Raw genomic sequence first — 15,483 nt, forward strand, 5'->3', positions numbered from 1 at the left:
AATATTTTCAACTCATTAGACTATTTTACCAGAATAAATAAGTTAGGAATTACTTTACTTGTAACTGGGACCAAATACAGGACAAAAACAACTCCAGGAAGAGTTTATTGTGTCTCTTGGTTAGAGGGGATACAGTTCATTATGGTGGGGAAGGCATGGTGGCAGGAACATGAGGTAGCTGGTCATTTTGAGTGTACAGTCAGAAAGCACAGAGAAATGAAGGCTGGTGCTCTGGCTGGCTTTTTCTTTTTTCCTTTTTATTCAGTCTGGGATCCTAATCTATGGGATGGTGCCATGAATATTTAGGACAGGACTTCCCTCCACACTTAAACTTCTCTAAAAATACCCTCACAGACATGTCCACAGGTGTGTTTCTTAGGTGAGTCTAAATTCAGTCAAAATGCCAATGAAGATTAAACATCACACCATTAGATAAATGTAGGATGAAGTACATCAGAAGTTAGTTTATGTCCCATATATAGGTATTAATGCTTATGGATCATCTGGAGTAGAAATTATAATCAGAAAAATAGCCTACCTCATGTTTTTTTTTCTGACTTTTAAACATTTTTATTTATGTTACATGTATAAGTGTTTTGCCTCAATGTATGTATGTGTACAGGACCCATAGAAGCCAGAAGAGGGTGACAGCTGCCGTGTGCTAGAAACCGATCCTGGGTCCTCTGCACGAGCAGCAAGTGCTCTTAACCACTGAGCCATCTCTCCAGCCTCTCATGTTTTTTGACATGCTGTTTTCATTGTCTGGATAGACATTGATATTTTCAGATTATACATTCCAATTTTTAATACAAAAAAATAGCTTCACCATTATTACTAAGTCAGTGATCACTTTTCTGTAATTGGCCAGATAATATATATTTAGGCTTTGTGGGGCAGATATCCTATAACTACTTAGTTCTGTCATTATAATGAAAAAGTGGTTATATGTAAATGCATGGGCCAATATTTGTTCCAATAAACTATACACAGGAAAGCAGGCAGCAGACTGAATTTGGCTTGCCCACAGTGCTTCTGTGACTCCTATTCTTTTTCACAGGAAACATTATATAGTTATATTTTCTTGTTAAAATTTATTTGAAGCAAGTGAGAATTATATTTTACATTTTTAATTTCATTAGTTCTGCATTTAAAATTAACTTTTAAATGAACAATAAAGACTTTGAAGGAAAGTACCTATTGATTCCACATACAGCTCATAAACTTTTAATTTCTGTTTCTGTTTTAGTTGATTGACAGGACTAGGATTGTGATTGTTCCTTCTCTAAATCCAGATGGACGAGAGCGAGCACAAGAAAAAGACTGTACTTCAAAGACAGGACAAGCAAATGCCCGTGGCAAAGACCTGGATACAGACTTCACAAGTAGGACTAATTTTTAAGCCATTGAAGACTTTTTCTTTCTGTTTGCTATGAGGTTGATCAACCCTGTGTTATAGATGAGTAATGGAGTACTTGCGTGTCTAGGTATGTGTGTGAGATATAAATGACTACAGATATTCAGAAAACATTTTGAACTTTTGTCCTTTTGCTTTGCAAAAGTAATTGAAGTTTTGTTGTTTTTTTAAAAAAAGAAATTCAGGAAGCTAGAGCAATGACTCAGTGGTTAAGAACACTGGCTGCTCTTGTAGAGGACCTGGGTTCAGTTCCCAGCACCCACATGGCAGCCAGCAACTATCAGGAACTCCAGTTCCAGAATATCTGGCACCTATTTTTGACCTCCAAGGGCATTACATGACACAGGTGCACCTACTCATATAGGCAGGCAATATACTCATAAAAATAAAAAATAAATTCAGTCAATATGATTGAGCTGCAAAGGCCCTCCTCTCTTATCTGTATGTATATATATTTACACATAATATATATGCATGTTGAATTGGAGTGACCTGTTCTTTACCTAAATCGGGTCATCAAGTATGTACATTTTGTAACTTCTCACTGAGAATATCATTAATGTCTTTCCTTTTCAATGCTTATAGATCTGTGATGTTTTTATTAAAGACAGTTTTTGCCCTTAACATTTAGGAATCTGGACAGGCATGGTAGCACATGCCTTTAGTCCCAGCACTTGGGAATCAGAGGCAGGCAGATCTCTGTGAGTTTGAGGCCAGCCTGGTCTTCATTGCAAGTTCCAGGCCAGCTGGGGCTCACAGGGAGGGAGACCCTGTCTCAAAAAGACAGAGAAAACATTTAGAAATCTGAGTTAGTCAAGCATTAACATTAAAATAGTGAACATTTTGTTTGTTTCTAATTTTTTATTCATAAATAGTGAAGCAGAAAACATTTTCTTCCTGGAAATCAGATAGAAATATTCCCTAAGTTCTTTTTAAAAGCATGATAAATCCATATTCTCTTTTTTTTCCAGTAAGAATTTTCTCACAGTTATTTAGTGTTGCTAATGTACACACATTATCTCAAAGTATGTAGGACTCAGAATAACCTTTCTTTAGAATGCATCTTTCTTGCTTATGGTCGCTTAGGGAAAAATGTCTACAAATTTTGTGAGTTAGCATTGTGATTGAGTTCAAATAGGGAATATTTGTTTTGCGATAGGGTCTCCCTGTAGCCCCAGCTGGCCTGGACTCACTGTATAGACCAGGCTGGCCTTGATCTCATAGAGATTCATCCACCTGCCTCTTGTCTTCTGAGTGCTGGGATCAAAGGTGTGTGCCATCATGCTCAGTATAACTTGATGTTTTATATTTTCTCTTTTGTAGGTAATGCCTCCCAACCTGAGACTAAAGCCATCATTGAAAACTTGATTCTAAAACAGGACTTCAGCCTTTCTATTGCTTTAGATGGTGGTTCTGTGCTGGTCACATATCCGTATGACAAACCAGTTCAGACAGGTGTGCAGAATATCATTTAAGCCTGGTAGGAAATTCCATGTTAATGTGTAATAAGTGCTTTTAAATGGTGAACATTTATGTCATTCTGTATGCAACTAATCAACCTTAGAAAATTGTCCATACTGTACTGGAACAGTTCAAGCAGGTACTTGGAGAAGAGAGGAGAGATCTACTGAAGGTCTAGCTACATGTAGTACTTTTTTAATGTAAGGAAGATATTTGCTCCCAAGTATGATTATCTGGGACTAAACAAAACAATATAATTATGGTTAACTCCTCAGCAAACTTGAGGGGAGAAGATGACTTGAAACCATGATACTGAACTTGAACAGAAATCTTTTAAATTTCTCCACTGACTTTCAAATTTTTCTTCTTGGTAGTGGAAAACAAAGAGACTTTAAAGCATTTGGCATCTCTTTATGCAAATAACCATCCATCGATGCACATGGGTCAGCCTAGTTGTCCAAATAAGTCAGGTAGGAATTTTCCCTACCTTTCGTTATTAATTTGGGTTATGGTTGCTTTGGGGAAAAGAGTTTTGCCTTATGATCCTGTTGATCCTACATCTCACAATGCCTTTGTAGATGAGAATATTCCAGGAGGAGTAATGCGTGGAGCAGAATGGCACAGTCACCTGGGCAGCATGAAGGTAATGTTTTCTAGAATGTGATTAGAATGGAATATGACTATCAATCACTGAGTGAAAGAACAGAACCTGAATGGCACCTGCCTCTGGAGTACTGGGATTAAGGATGTTCTCCACCATGCCCATTTACTTGGTTCTTTAGGATTGTTTTGGCCATTCAGTTTCCTTGCATTCCAATTTAATTTGAAGTTAGCTTTTCTTTCCCTGCATTAAAGGATATTGGAATTTGGTAAGGGGTTGTGTTGACTCTGTAGATCACTTTGAGTAGTGTATACATTTCAACAATATTGTCTTCCTAAGTATAAACATAGTATATTCCTAGGTATTTTTCATTTCTTTCAGGAAGCGTTTTATCTGGTTGCCTATGTTCTTCAAATTATACATGGTGATTTATTTATATTGGCTATAAGATACATTACAGATGCTTTGTTTACATCAATCAGGTTTTCTTATTTCATTTTTTATTTGTTTTATTACCAAAGCCTTACTCTTGTATTTATTCATTTTCCTGAATTTGATTTTGAACTTTATATTCCAGGATTATAGTGTCACTTACGGTCATTGCCCAGAAATCACAGTGTACACAAGCTGCTGCTACTTTCCTAGTGCAGCACAACTCCCCACCTTGTGGGCAGAAAATAAAAGGTCTCTCTTTAGCATGTTGGTGGAGGTAAGTTTGTTTTGAGTTTGTGCCCCTCCTGCCCCCACCCCCTTACTGAAGATCAAACCCAGGGCCTCCTGAATGTTAGGCTCTATCATAGGCGTACATTCAGTGAAAACCCTTATTAAAACATTGCCTTTCAAATACATACAAAGAATAATTTTGTTCTTTGCATGTGTCTCTGTGTGTGTGTGCGCGCACGCATTATGTTCAAGTATATGGGTAGGCATACAAATATGTACATATGCATGTGGAGGCAAGAGGTTGACCTCAGACATCTTCCTTGATCACTCTCCACTGTATTTACTGAGTCAGGCAGAGTCTCTCGCTGATTTGGCTAGTCTAGCTAGCCAACTTGGCCTAGGGATCTCCTGGTTTCCACCTCCTGAACACTGGACTACAACCGGATTACCGGTGGACTGCAACACCCACCTGGTCTTTACTGGCTAGGAATCCAAATTCCAGCCCTCACACTTGTATGGAAAGCATTTTATCCATGGAGCCATCTCCCAAGCCTGAATTTTGTTCATATTTTGTTGCCAAAATAGATGCCATGTATTCAAATTCACATTTTGTGAATTTGCTATATATGAGAGAGGCTGTGTGTTCTTCAATCTGAAGAATACACAGTTATGGAGCTAGTATTCTGGGAAGGAAATCCCTCAGAGCATTGGAATACTGGGTGTAATGCTTTAGACGTTCATCATACAGAGCTCTCCAGCTCTGACTCTAAAGCACTGAATGACTAGCAAATGTGGTCAGGGTCAGTGAGGAAAAAGAATAAGCCAGGCTGACAGGGTCATTTTTGTTTTGTTTTGTTTTGTTTTTTACAGTACTGGGGATGAACCCAGGGCCTTTTGCATGCTAGGTAAGCACTCTACCACTGAGCTAAAATATACCCACTATCCCCCTACTTATTTCTTTCTTTTTTAAAAGGGATTTATTTTATTTTATGTATGAGTGCTTACCTGCATGTATGTATATGCACCATGTGCATGCCTGGTGCTTTCGGAGGCCAAAAGAGGGTGTCAGGCCCCCTGGAACTGGAGTTACAGACTGTTATGAACCACCATGTAGGTTTTGGGAACCAAACCTGGGTCTTCAGCAGCAGCCAGTGCTCTTAACCACTGAGCCATCTCTGCATCCCCTAATTCTCTCTGAAGTTGGAAGCCCTCTTTTTAATTTTTTTTTTTTTTTTAGTTTTTAAGACAGGGTTTGCTAACTTGATGAGGGTGGCCTTGAACTCTAGCTGGGATTGTGGTCATATGCTACCACCAGAGGCTACAAGGCTTTTTGTTTTGTTCTGTTCTGTTCTGTTCTGTTCTGTTTTGTTTTGTTTTGTATAGGGTGTGTATGTTTGGTTGGTTTTGGTCAAGCCTTAGACTATTGCCTCTAAAACATCTGCTGATATTGCCTCTAAAACATCTGCTGATGTTATGAAAACATAAATTTATATATATATATTTAATATTTTATTTTGTCTGTATGAGCGTATTGCCTGCATGTATGTGAGTGCACCCATATCATACAGTGCCACAGAGGTCAGAAGAGGGCTTTGGGTTCCCCTGGAACTGGAGTTAAGGACGGTTCGTAGCCGCCATGTGGGTGCCAGGAATTGAACCCAGGTCCTCTGCAAGAGCAGTCAGTGCTCTTAACTGCTGAGCCATCTCCCCAGCCCCTAAAATGATACTTTTAACATTTTTTTTCAGGTTCACAAAGGAGTCCATGGATTTGTCAAAGATAAGACTGGTAAACCAATCTCTAAAGCAGTCATTGTACTCAATGAAGAAATAAAAGTACACACAAAAGAGGGAGGTTATTTCCATGTGCTGTTAGCTCCTGGTGTCCATAACATCAATGCCATTGCTGATGGGTACCAGCAGCAACATTCACAGGTATAAAATGCAAGTAGGATTATGTCACTGCTTATTCTAAGTAATACTTATATCTTATCTTGAAACTCTTTCTAGAAAACTTAAAAATAAAAGTATGCCCACTTCCTGATTATGGTATCCTACTATCATTTTGTTTCCTAAGAATATTTTTTATAGCATTTTGTGTAGTTTAGATGACAATGAATCACCTTCTCAATTTGCTCTAAAAGGCTCTAAAGCATTTACTGAAGCAAGGATGCACTATACTGTGACTTTTTCATGATTTTTACATTTATCCTTTCAGGTCTTTGTGCATCATGATGCTGCCAGTTTTGTGGTAATAGTCTTTGATACAGATAACCGGATATTTGGTTTGCCAAGGGAGCTTGTGGTAACTGTGTCAGGTAAAGGAATTTTAATTTGTAGTGCTTGAAGTTAAACCCAGTCCTTCCAGTACACTTTGAGTGAATAGCCTCCACAGTCACTTCTAGCTAATCACTTTTTCCCTGAAGTCTCCTTAGCTAAACCTGATTTTCCTGAGCCACTGTTCTCACATGTGTTCTCTTGGCTTGCCCCTCCCTTTTTCAAGTCTCTACTCAAATTCATGCCACAGAGAGGCCTTTCTTTATGCCCTAGCTAACATGGTAACCCTGTCGTTTTCTCTACCCTACTTTTTCCATTGTCACAAACTGATACATAGAATACATTTATTCATTGTATTGTCTATAGTTAATGCGCCCACCAAAACAAAAGCTCTGGAAAACAGAGTTGATCTGCAGCCCTGAATCCTAGACCTATAACTGACACAAAGTGGATCTTTAAAAAAATTTTTTTATTTTTGAGTGTTTTTGCAAGCATGTATGTAAATGCACCCAAGCATTCAATGCCTGTGGAGGCCAGAAGAGGGTGTCAGACCCCCTGGAATTAGAGTTACTGATCGTTGTTAGCAGCTATGTGGGTGCTGAGAATTGAATCTGGGTCCTCTGCAAGAGCAGCCAGTGCTCTTAACCACTGGAGCCATCTCTTCAGCCCCACAAAATGATTCTTAATGAATATAGTAGAGTAAACTATGATTTGCCTTTTATCAAGATCATACAAGTTGCTGGGAATTAGACTTATGTTTTGGTTTTTCAAGGTTCAGGAAAGAGGAAATGTTAGTTTTTTTGTGTGTCCCCTTCCCGCTGGGTTGATTTGTGCCATTATTTGAATTACTGAAAAATTAGGAGGGAAAATATGTAGAAAAATCAATATTCTACTCTACTGTGTCTATTTGACACAATAAACTTTCGTTCATTTTTCAGAGCATCTTGGAATTGACGTAAAATAACCAAGTTTTTTTACAGGATGTATGTGGAAGATCTTAGTTGGAGGAAAGTAGTATCTTTGGAACATGGCATAATCATAGAGCCTATTATGGGACGTTTAGAGTTCTCAACTCTAACCTGATAAATTTCTAGCCTGAAAACTTAGTGTTCAAAAGCACAGGAGCTAGGATCCAGCCATTAGCTGTTGGGAACTCAATCATTTTAGGACTTATTATTTTGTACTAAGGCTGTTATTTTGTATACAAATTTAAAGTATAAGAGAGCCTAAGGTATGAGGATCACTGCAAGTTAGAGGCCAGTCTGGACTATATAAGCAAGTGTCAGGCTATCCTGAGATAGAGTGAAACCCATCTTAAAATACCAAAATAAGGACCAGTGAGATGGCTTTGAAGGTAAAAGCATTTGCCACACAAGCCTGATGACTTGAGTTCGATCCCTGGAACCCACATGATGGAGGGAGAGAACCAACTCCTACAGGTTTTCCTCTGACCTCTAAATACCACACACAGGCATACACACACAATAAATAAATGAATGAATAAGTAAATAAAATGTAATTTAAATTTTTAAGTAAAAAAATGAAAGATCTAAGGCATTGGGAATAAAGCTCAGTGGTATAGTGCTTGCCAAGCATGTTCAGTTACCAGCAGCCCCTTCCCCCGCAAAAAACATCTTGGAAAATAACACTATTGTAATTAAAATTTATCTTTGAGTAGTAAATTTTCTTCTTGTTGTTTTTGTTTTTGTCTTTTTGAGACAGGGTCTCCCTGTAGCCCCAGCTGTCTTAGAATTCACTATGTAGACCAGGCTGGCCTTGAACTCACAGACATCAGCCTGCCTCTGCCTCCCCAGTGCTGGATTATAGGCGTGTACCACCACACCTGACTTAAAGGTATTGGTTGTATTTTTGTTGTTGTTACTGTTTGCTGGTTTTGCTTATCTTTTTCCAACTTTGCATGCTTTTAAAATGTATTCCTTATATAATAAAGGATTGGTTTCTTTTTATTTTTGTAATTCTGGAGATTGACAGGTCTTCCTGGCTGCTAGGCAAGCACTCTGCCACAGACCAAGAATTACTTTTAATTGCATGAAATTAAAATAAATGACATATCACCAAAAGGGCTGTTGAAGGTGGCTGCTTATTCATATCAGTAAAGTCTAACATCTTCACGTGGGTTTTTGTTGGGCAGGTGCCACCATGTCAGCATTGATCCTAACAGCTTGCATCATTTGGTGTGTCTGCTCAATCAAGTCCAACAGACACAAGGACGGTTTTCATCGACTTCGGCAACATCATGATGAATATGAAGATGAAATTCGTATGATGTCAACTGGCTCCAAGAAGTCTCTCCTAAGCCATGAGTTCCAGGATGAAACAGACACAGAAGAAGAAACATTGTATTCTAGCAAACATTGAAAACTACATTTTACATATCTCCTAGCATAAGCACCAAGCAAAATGACAGCTCCTTTTGGGAGACACTGCATTAAGAAGAGAGATTCCTTCTTCAAAGAGCTTTGGGAAGTTAACTTGCTAAATTTATATTCTCTGTGAATATTGCTGGCAGTTTTGAACTTCCCTTCCTTAAAGTACTCTTAATCTTTTCTAAAAATCTGATTTCTATTTATGCAGCAGAGATGGGACAGCCACTTTGTTTTCCTTTTTAATTTAAGATGAGCTGTTTGGAGCTTATATAGTAACAGCATAAAGCCATCTAGTAGATGTCATATTTTGCACATCAGGTATTTACTAGTGGCTTTAGTTTGTTTTTATTTTAAAGGCCAAAAGAATCTAGAAACATTAAGGCAGGGACACCAGTCAGATTCTGACTCAAAGCTTTAAAAACTTGAGATTTTTCTCAATCTACTGAAGAGGTCTCTTCTCTAGTTAATAAATAGCTGGAGTTTCTCTTTTCAGGTTTAATGGAGGTTGGATGATTTTTAAACATATATGACATTAGGAAATGAATAAATGGGCTTCCGTATTTGTCTTTCTACCTGTTTCCAGGCTGGATCAGAACTGGTGGGCTGTGCTGTTAAGCAGGATTTTACTACCTCTCTTGTAAGGTTTGACAAAGTCTGAATAGCCCCATCTTAAAGGAGAACTCACCAACTTTGTTGTGAAAGTTCCAAATGTCTACTTGAGTGGAAGTGAGAGGGAGATCTAGCAGAAGCTAAAACTCATGTTGCCTGCCTTTTAACTAGGTAAAAACCCACAGGTGCTGCTGCTTTTATCTGTGAAGCACTTGTTTATTCTAAGAATGCCTATTCCTTGTTTCCTAAATTTCAGCATTTTTCTGTGTTGTATACGTGTGATTTTCAAATGATCCAGCATCTAAGACTCTGAATTCTACTGAAAATATCTAGAGATATGGAAGAAACCTACTTGCACAGTCTTAATACATTTGAATCCAAAATGTCTACACTTAATGCTCCAGCCCACATTTCACCCTGTGGTGGCATCTATTACTGAAATTCCTTGACCAGTCTTATGTACAAAGGCCTCTGCAAGTGATTTGGTTCTTTGTCCTAATGTTTCCTTCGACGGTCTCTTTTTTGACCAAGCAATTTTGTTAAGATTTTCAGTTCAAAGCTTTTAAATACGGCTTCCTCTGTTTAAAAAAAAAAGCCAACTAAAGGACTGCCTGTCGTGTGATAGAACACTGAAAGTGTGTCATCTTCACTGCCAGTCAGGCAAAGACCTGAAAGATTTGCATTTTGTTGTGTTTGTCTTAATGTTGTTCAGTGGAATGAAGCTTTTTGTATGTGTGAGTCTTACCAATGATGTCATGGTTTAATATCTTGAATGTTGTAATGGCCAAGTTGCTGCTGAACTTGTACTAAATCAGGGGATAAAAAAACTAGCTCTTATCTTTCCAAATTGCATTCATAGCCATTAATGTATCAGTTGTCCCAAAGCCTTCATGTGGAGGGGTTTATTCAGCTCACCCAGGTCCTTCAGCCACACTTCATAAGGAATGCATCCAAAGTGGCTTTATAAAATAGAGATCTTGTTTAGTGGAAAGAAATAACGAGGTCATGACACTTGTTAGCAAATACCTGTGGTAAGTTGAGTGGTTTAAGGTTAAGCCATTCTAGAATTAATCCTGGTATTAGCAACTCTGAATTCTGCCATCTCACTGTCATCCTGGCATATGAACAGAACAGTTTGTGGAATGTTAATAGTTAATGAAGTATACATGATTTCATTTCTTCACATAATACTTTAGGTTCTCTAAACGATGTGGTGTATTGTTGTTTTTCAGCTTTATTTTTAGAAGTACAAAGTCAGAAAACCAACAAGGCCTAGAGCAAGTCCCTGCTTGGGACATTGCAACCAAGTTCATGTGACAGCCTCTGCTTTTTTAGCAGTGGTCTTCACTAAAGGATACCTTTACCTTTACTGCTCTCTTGAATTAAATGTGTCTTTAACAGTACATCTCAGTGGTTGGAGGCCATGTCTTTTTAAGTGTGTATGAAATATTTTTAGAGATGAATATACACATAGTTCCTTTAGTAATTTTTTTCTGAAACAAAACCTGAATTCTGCTGTAAATCTTGAGTGTTTAATAAACTTCTAAATAATGCATTGAGCTGGGAAAAAGAAGGCCTCCCCAGCCTCCATTACCTATGATTGTGAATGTACAAGATCCATGACTGCTAAGACTATGTTCTCAGCCCTGCTGTCCTTTACTTGTGGATCTAATCAAATCATAGGCTGCATCAACAGCAGAAGGCACTGAAGCCGTACGGGACAGGGAATACATTTTGGAAGTGTTTCTCCTAGAGACTTTCCATTCTTTAGAGTCATGGAGGCAAGTAGTTATGACAGTATTAAGAAATTTGCTCAAATCTGAGATGTGCCTTCTTTATTCACAAGGCATTGTTTTGTCCTGGTGATCAGTTTATAACTTTCTTCCCTCTCTGCTCCTCAATGAAAGCAAAGTGATTGAGAGGTAATGTTCAAAGTGTCTGCCTGTGCAAATGTACTTGTACTGAGAGTTTGGTAAGATGAGCCCAAGTCATTTTAGAAAGTTTTGATGTATTTGGTGTGGAACTCTGGGGTGGTAGTGGGATCCAATCCAGTTGAAAAATGCTTGCAATTCTCACTGAAGAGAATTTGCTTTGGGACTCTCTCAGCTTCCAGAAAGGAAACAATGTATTTTGGCTCAGTATGCTTGATTGGTTAATCGTTGGTAAATTTAATCTGAATGGGATTTGCTGAATTAGTGAATATTAAATTTAAAACTAATTATGAATGGAAAAATAAAAGGTAGTGCTTTCGTCTGAACTTACTGTGTTTCTGAGCTAGCGCCAGGTTACACAGTACATGACTTACTACTCCATTTATTTCCCTTTATTCTCCACACTAAATAGGTGTACCGTCTTGTGTACTTGCGCCAGGCTTTGTCCCTGCTGAATTAGAAACTTCTTGGCTGTGAACATGTCATAGTGTGGTTCTCTGGTAGAATTGTTTTAACAGTAGCAGCCATGCATTCACCCTAAATATTTGTTTTATTGCTAATTACTAAAATTCCATTAATGGTTGATGTTTCATGATTTTTCTGACTAGCAACTTTTTGATAAATATAGGTTCCTGAGTTACTTTTAACTAAAGCAGTCTTTGGGGAGGTGATTAGGGTCTTTGATTAATGTCAATTGAATTTGGATTTCTAATTCATGAAGAAAACCCTCCTGATACTTACTTTTCCTCTATCTTTGGCAAAAAATTTATTAATGCTTCCACTAGCCTTTCATAATATTGTCCTGGTTGATTTTTGACAGAATATTTTATGAAATTTTAAAGTAGGTTACTGTTTTGAGGCAATTGGATAAAAGTTATGTAAGTATATACAATTATGATGGTCATAAATGGCATAACATGAGTGTACTAGTTACATTCTATGCTGCAGATTTTTTGTAGGTCTGACATAATGGTATTTTCCATGTTCTTTTCACCTCTTTGTTTTTTTCAGAATGATACTCCCAGCTCCAGAACTCTATTTATATGCCATGCCCAGTATCCATTCATCTTGAGTGCTGCAGTCTTGTTTATTTCATGCGCTGTGCCTTCAAACTGAATTTTTAAAGGGGACTTTAAAAGAATTAAATAGTAGTTTTAAAAAGCTACTCTGTGTAATTTATGTGAAATCTAACTGTAATGAGGTCTTTTGTTTTTTATATGTAAACAGATCTAATCCTGTATAAAAGTTATTTTATGCCAGGCGTGGTGGCGCACACCTGTAGTCCCAGCACTTGGGAGGCAGAGGCAGGCAGATCTTTGGGAGTTCAAGGCCAGCCTGGTCTACATAGTGAGTTCCAGGACAGCTGGGGCTACAGGAAGACCCTGTCTCAAAAAGACGAAAAAAAAAAAAAAAGTTATTTTATGATGTTTGTCTTTGTGTTTTGTTTCATAATCTTTTTCCAAAAACAATAGAGCAAGGAAAGTTATTGGTTTAATTTGAAAGTTGTAAGTTTAGTTTTTCTACCTAACTTAAGTAGAAAATAAGATGAGCCGGGCGTGGTGGCGCACGTCTCTAAGCCCAGAACTCAGGAGGAAGAGGCAGGCAGATCTCTGTGAGTTCAATGCCAGCCTGGTCTACATGGTTCCAGGCTGGCTGGGGCTACAAGGAGACCCTGTCTCAAAAAGACCAGAAAAAAAAAAAAAAAGAAATAAAATGAACATTAGAAACAGGAAGTCACCTCTTCAGAAGGGACAGTGAAGTGTAGCAGTCACAGTCCTTCTCTGTAGCTCATCTAGAATAATTTATGTCCAGTCATTTCCACAATCACACCAGAGAGCAGCAACCCTGTATTCTAACACTGTGCCTACTTCCCACCTATTCAGTGTGCTAGCTTATGTACCTATTTTAAATGTGTTAAAATGTTGGTCCTTGTTCTAGATAAAACCACTGGACTAACATGTCCTAGCCCTTTTAGGCAGTGATGATGAATTCAGTGCCTCTTGTCATTTAACAACAGTTTGTTCAATAGTGCTACTCTAACAGGGATTGATTGGGAAAGCAATATATGTAAGAAACATGGGCTGTGTTGATAAGGAATCTTAGGCCAAACTAGAGGAATAGAAGTGGAAATAAGTTGTGCTTCAGTAGTGTTTGGTTTATCCTAGAAGAAAGTCTTGTAAGGAAGTCTCAGGAGCTTTCAGTGTGGACCAGGCTGTGATGGATTCTCGGCTCTGCCGTCTGTATGTGACACACAGCATTCTCGGAGTCTCAGGACACATCTGCTAGGAGCTGTCCTTGGTGGATTATAGTGTGGGTCACATGAGCTGGTGTTAGCATGACGTTTGGCCTGAAATGAATGCCTGGAGCAACCCAGTGTCATCCTTCATTTGCTGTTTTCTGGTCTGTTTGGAAGTATTTTGTCAGCTGTGTGAACAAAGATCTTTTAGAGGTAGTTGCTTCATATTTGTCTTCGGATGAGATTAGACTGTATTTATACTTCTTTGGTAAAGCCTTATTTAACGTTAGAGAAAGTCTGGACAGTGATAACAATTCTTTTTTTTTCTCAAACTTTGAAACTTTTCCTGAGCTTTACCAATTTTCTCATACCTGAATCAATAACCCTTTTGGTTGGTTTCATAAACAGTACTGATTGTGTTCAGTTTTTAGATTTTTTTAGGAGCTGTTACCAGCAGAATAAATATGGTAGTCACTGCTAATAGAGTGCTGTCATGAGTAAATGTCAGCATGGAGTTCTCCACCCCTCATTCTCACTTGCAGTTCAAATGCAACTGAGTCTATATCATTCATTGCAAACGTCAAGTAAATACGCCATTAACTATTACCCAGAACTTAAAAAGCCAGGAAATCAGATAAAGCATAATGTTTAATATTACAATTTCCCCTGCATTAACCAGTAAAAGGTTAAAGGCAAACGTTTCTTTGGCATGTGGTCATGTGGAATACAGTTCTCTGTCACTGTAAGCACATGTGGATGAGCTGAGAAGAATGGCAGGCTGGCCCAGATGGAGTAGAGCTGAGCTAATGCTCAGAGGTCCTCCTGGAAGAATACTAGAGGTGAAAGGGTGAGCATTTCATCATTAGTGTGAAGGCAGCATGGTAATTAAAAGTAATAGTGTGTTGATGGATCTTTCAGCTTCACAAAAGTAACATTGACTCAACTGGAAGTAATATGAAAAGGCAGAGATAAGCCACAGCTGTAGGTAGAAAGTCTGAGCAACAGCTGTAGAAATGTGAGATGGGGCATTTAGAGTACAGAATAAACAAATTGTTCATTAAGTGGATTCAATTCTGTAATTGTAATTTGACTTGAGCCAAAATGCAAGCGCTATGGGGAAAGTTTAGATTGCTGGGTCTGGAGCTAGGGGCATAGTTCAGGCACTTGCCAACACGCTCAAGACCACCAAATGAAAGTTGCTACATCTAAATCACTGCCGATTTCAAGTGTTTCCTGTTGCTCCAGCATTTATACTTACAGTCACTTATACATCATATGGTTCCGTATTTCAGCACCAACCGTGCTTTTTATTTAGGATCTGAAAAGACACAAGGAACCAAGAAGAACTGATCTTAAACATAGAATAATGGAGCAGGTGAGAAGTGGGCAGGTTATGGCGATGGCTGAATTACAGGACTGCTAGATTTTTTAAAAATAACTCAAATACTTTCAGATTTGTAAAGTTGCAAAGAGAATGCAGAGTTGACTGCTGAATTTTAATGTGGGGGTGTGGATGTTAGGATAAGAGAAAAGAATGTATAGTTTTCTGTTAACAGGACTTGAATGAAACACATTTGAAAAGACTGGGTATAGGGATTAGGATGTCTAAAATTTAGCTAACTACACACGACTCAGTTTGAGTTAGACTTAGATCTCTAGTGGAAGGTATCTCCATTGTGGAATTTTGGGCTTTACAGTTTTTTGGTTTTGTTTTTTACCACCAGTAAAAACAATAGAAAAGGTTCTATCCAAGTTTCAGATGTTGACGTTATAAAAAGCTATAAATTAAGAAATAAAAGATGCCAAGTCATTTGGGACTATCACAGGAAATTATAAAATAGACTTTTGCAAATGAAAGATACAGAAAATAAAATGAGATAGTTGTAGTGACCAGAGATTTGACTCAT

At 38.1% G+C, this 15,483-nt stretch overlaps 1 protein-coding gene across 1 annotated transcript in view; it reads left to right on the top strand.

Moving 5' to 3' along the window:
- The window catches only part of Cpd (carboxypeptidase D), a 79,155-nt gene extending 66,650 nt beyond the window's left edge, over positions 1-12,505 (top strand). Inside the window, exons 14-21 of the mRNA XM_008828738.3 lie at positions 1,247-1,382; positions 2,738-2,869; positions 3,250-3,345; positions 3,454-3,518; positions 4,054-4,185; positions 5,886-6,071; positions 6,355-6,454; positions 8,566-12,505. Of these exons, the coding sequence (XP_008826960.1) occupies positions 1,247-1,382; positions 2,738-2,869; positions 3,250-3,345; positions 3,454-3,518; positions 4,054-4,185; positions 5,886-6,071; positions 6,355-6,454; positions 8,566-8,792 (1,074 nt within the window). The 3' untranslated portion in view covers positions 8,793-12,505. The remainder of the gene's footprint in view (positions 1-1,246; positions 1,383-2,737; positions 2,870-3,249; positions 3,346-3,453; positions 3,519-4,053; positions 4,186-5,885; positions 6,072-6,354; positions 6,455-8,565) is intronic.
- The last annotated feature ends 2,978 nt before the right edge of the window (positions 12,506-15,483 follow it).

Source organism: Nannospalax galili, unplaced genomic scaffold, assembly GCF_000622305.1.
Source record: "Nannospalax galili isolate Female #2095 unplaced genomic scaffold, S.galili_v1.0 scaffold212, whole genome shotgun sequence".
Taxonomy (NCBI): Eukaryota; Metazoa; Chordata; class Mammalia; order Rodentia; family Spalacidae; genus Nannospalax; species Nannospalax galili.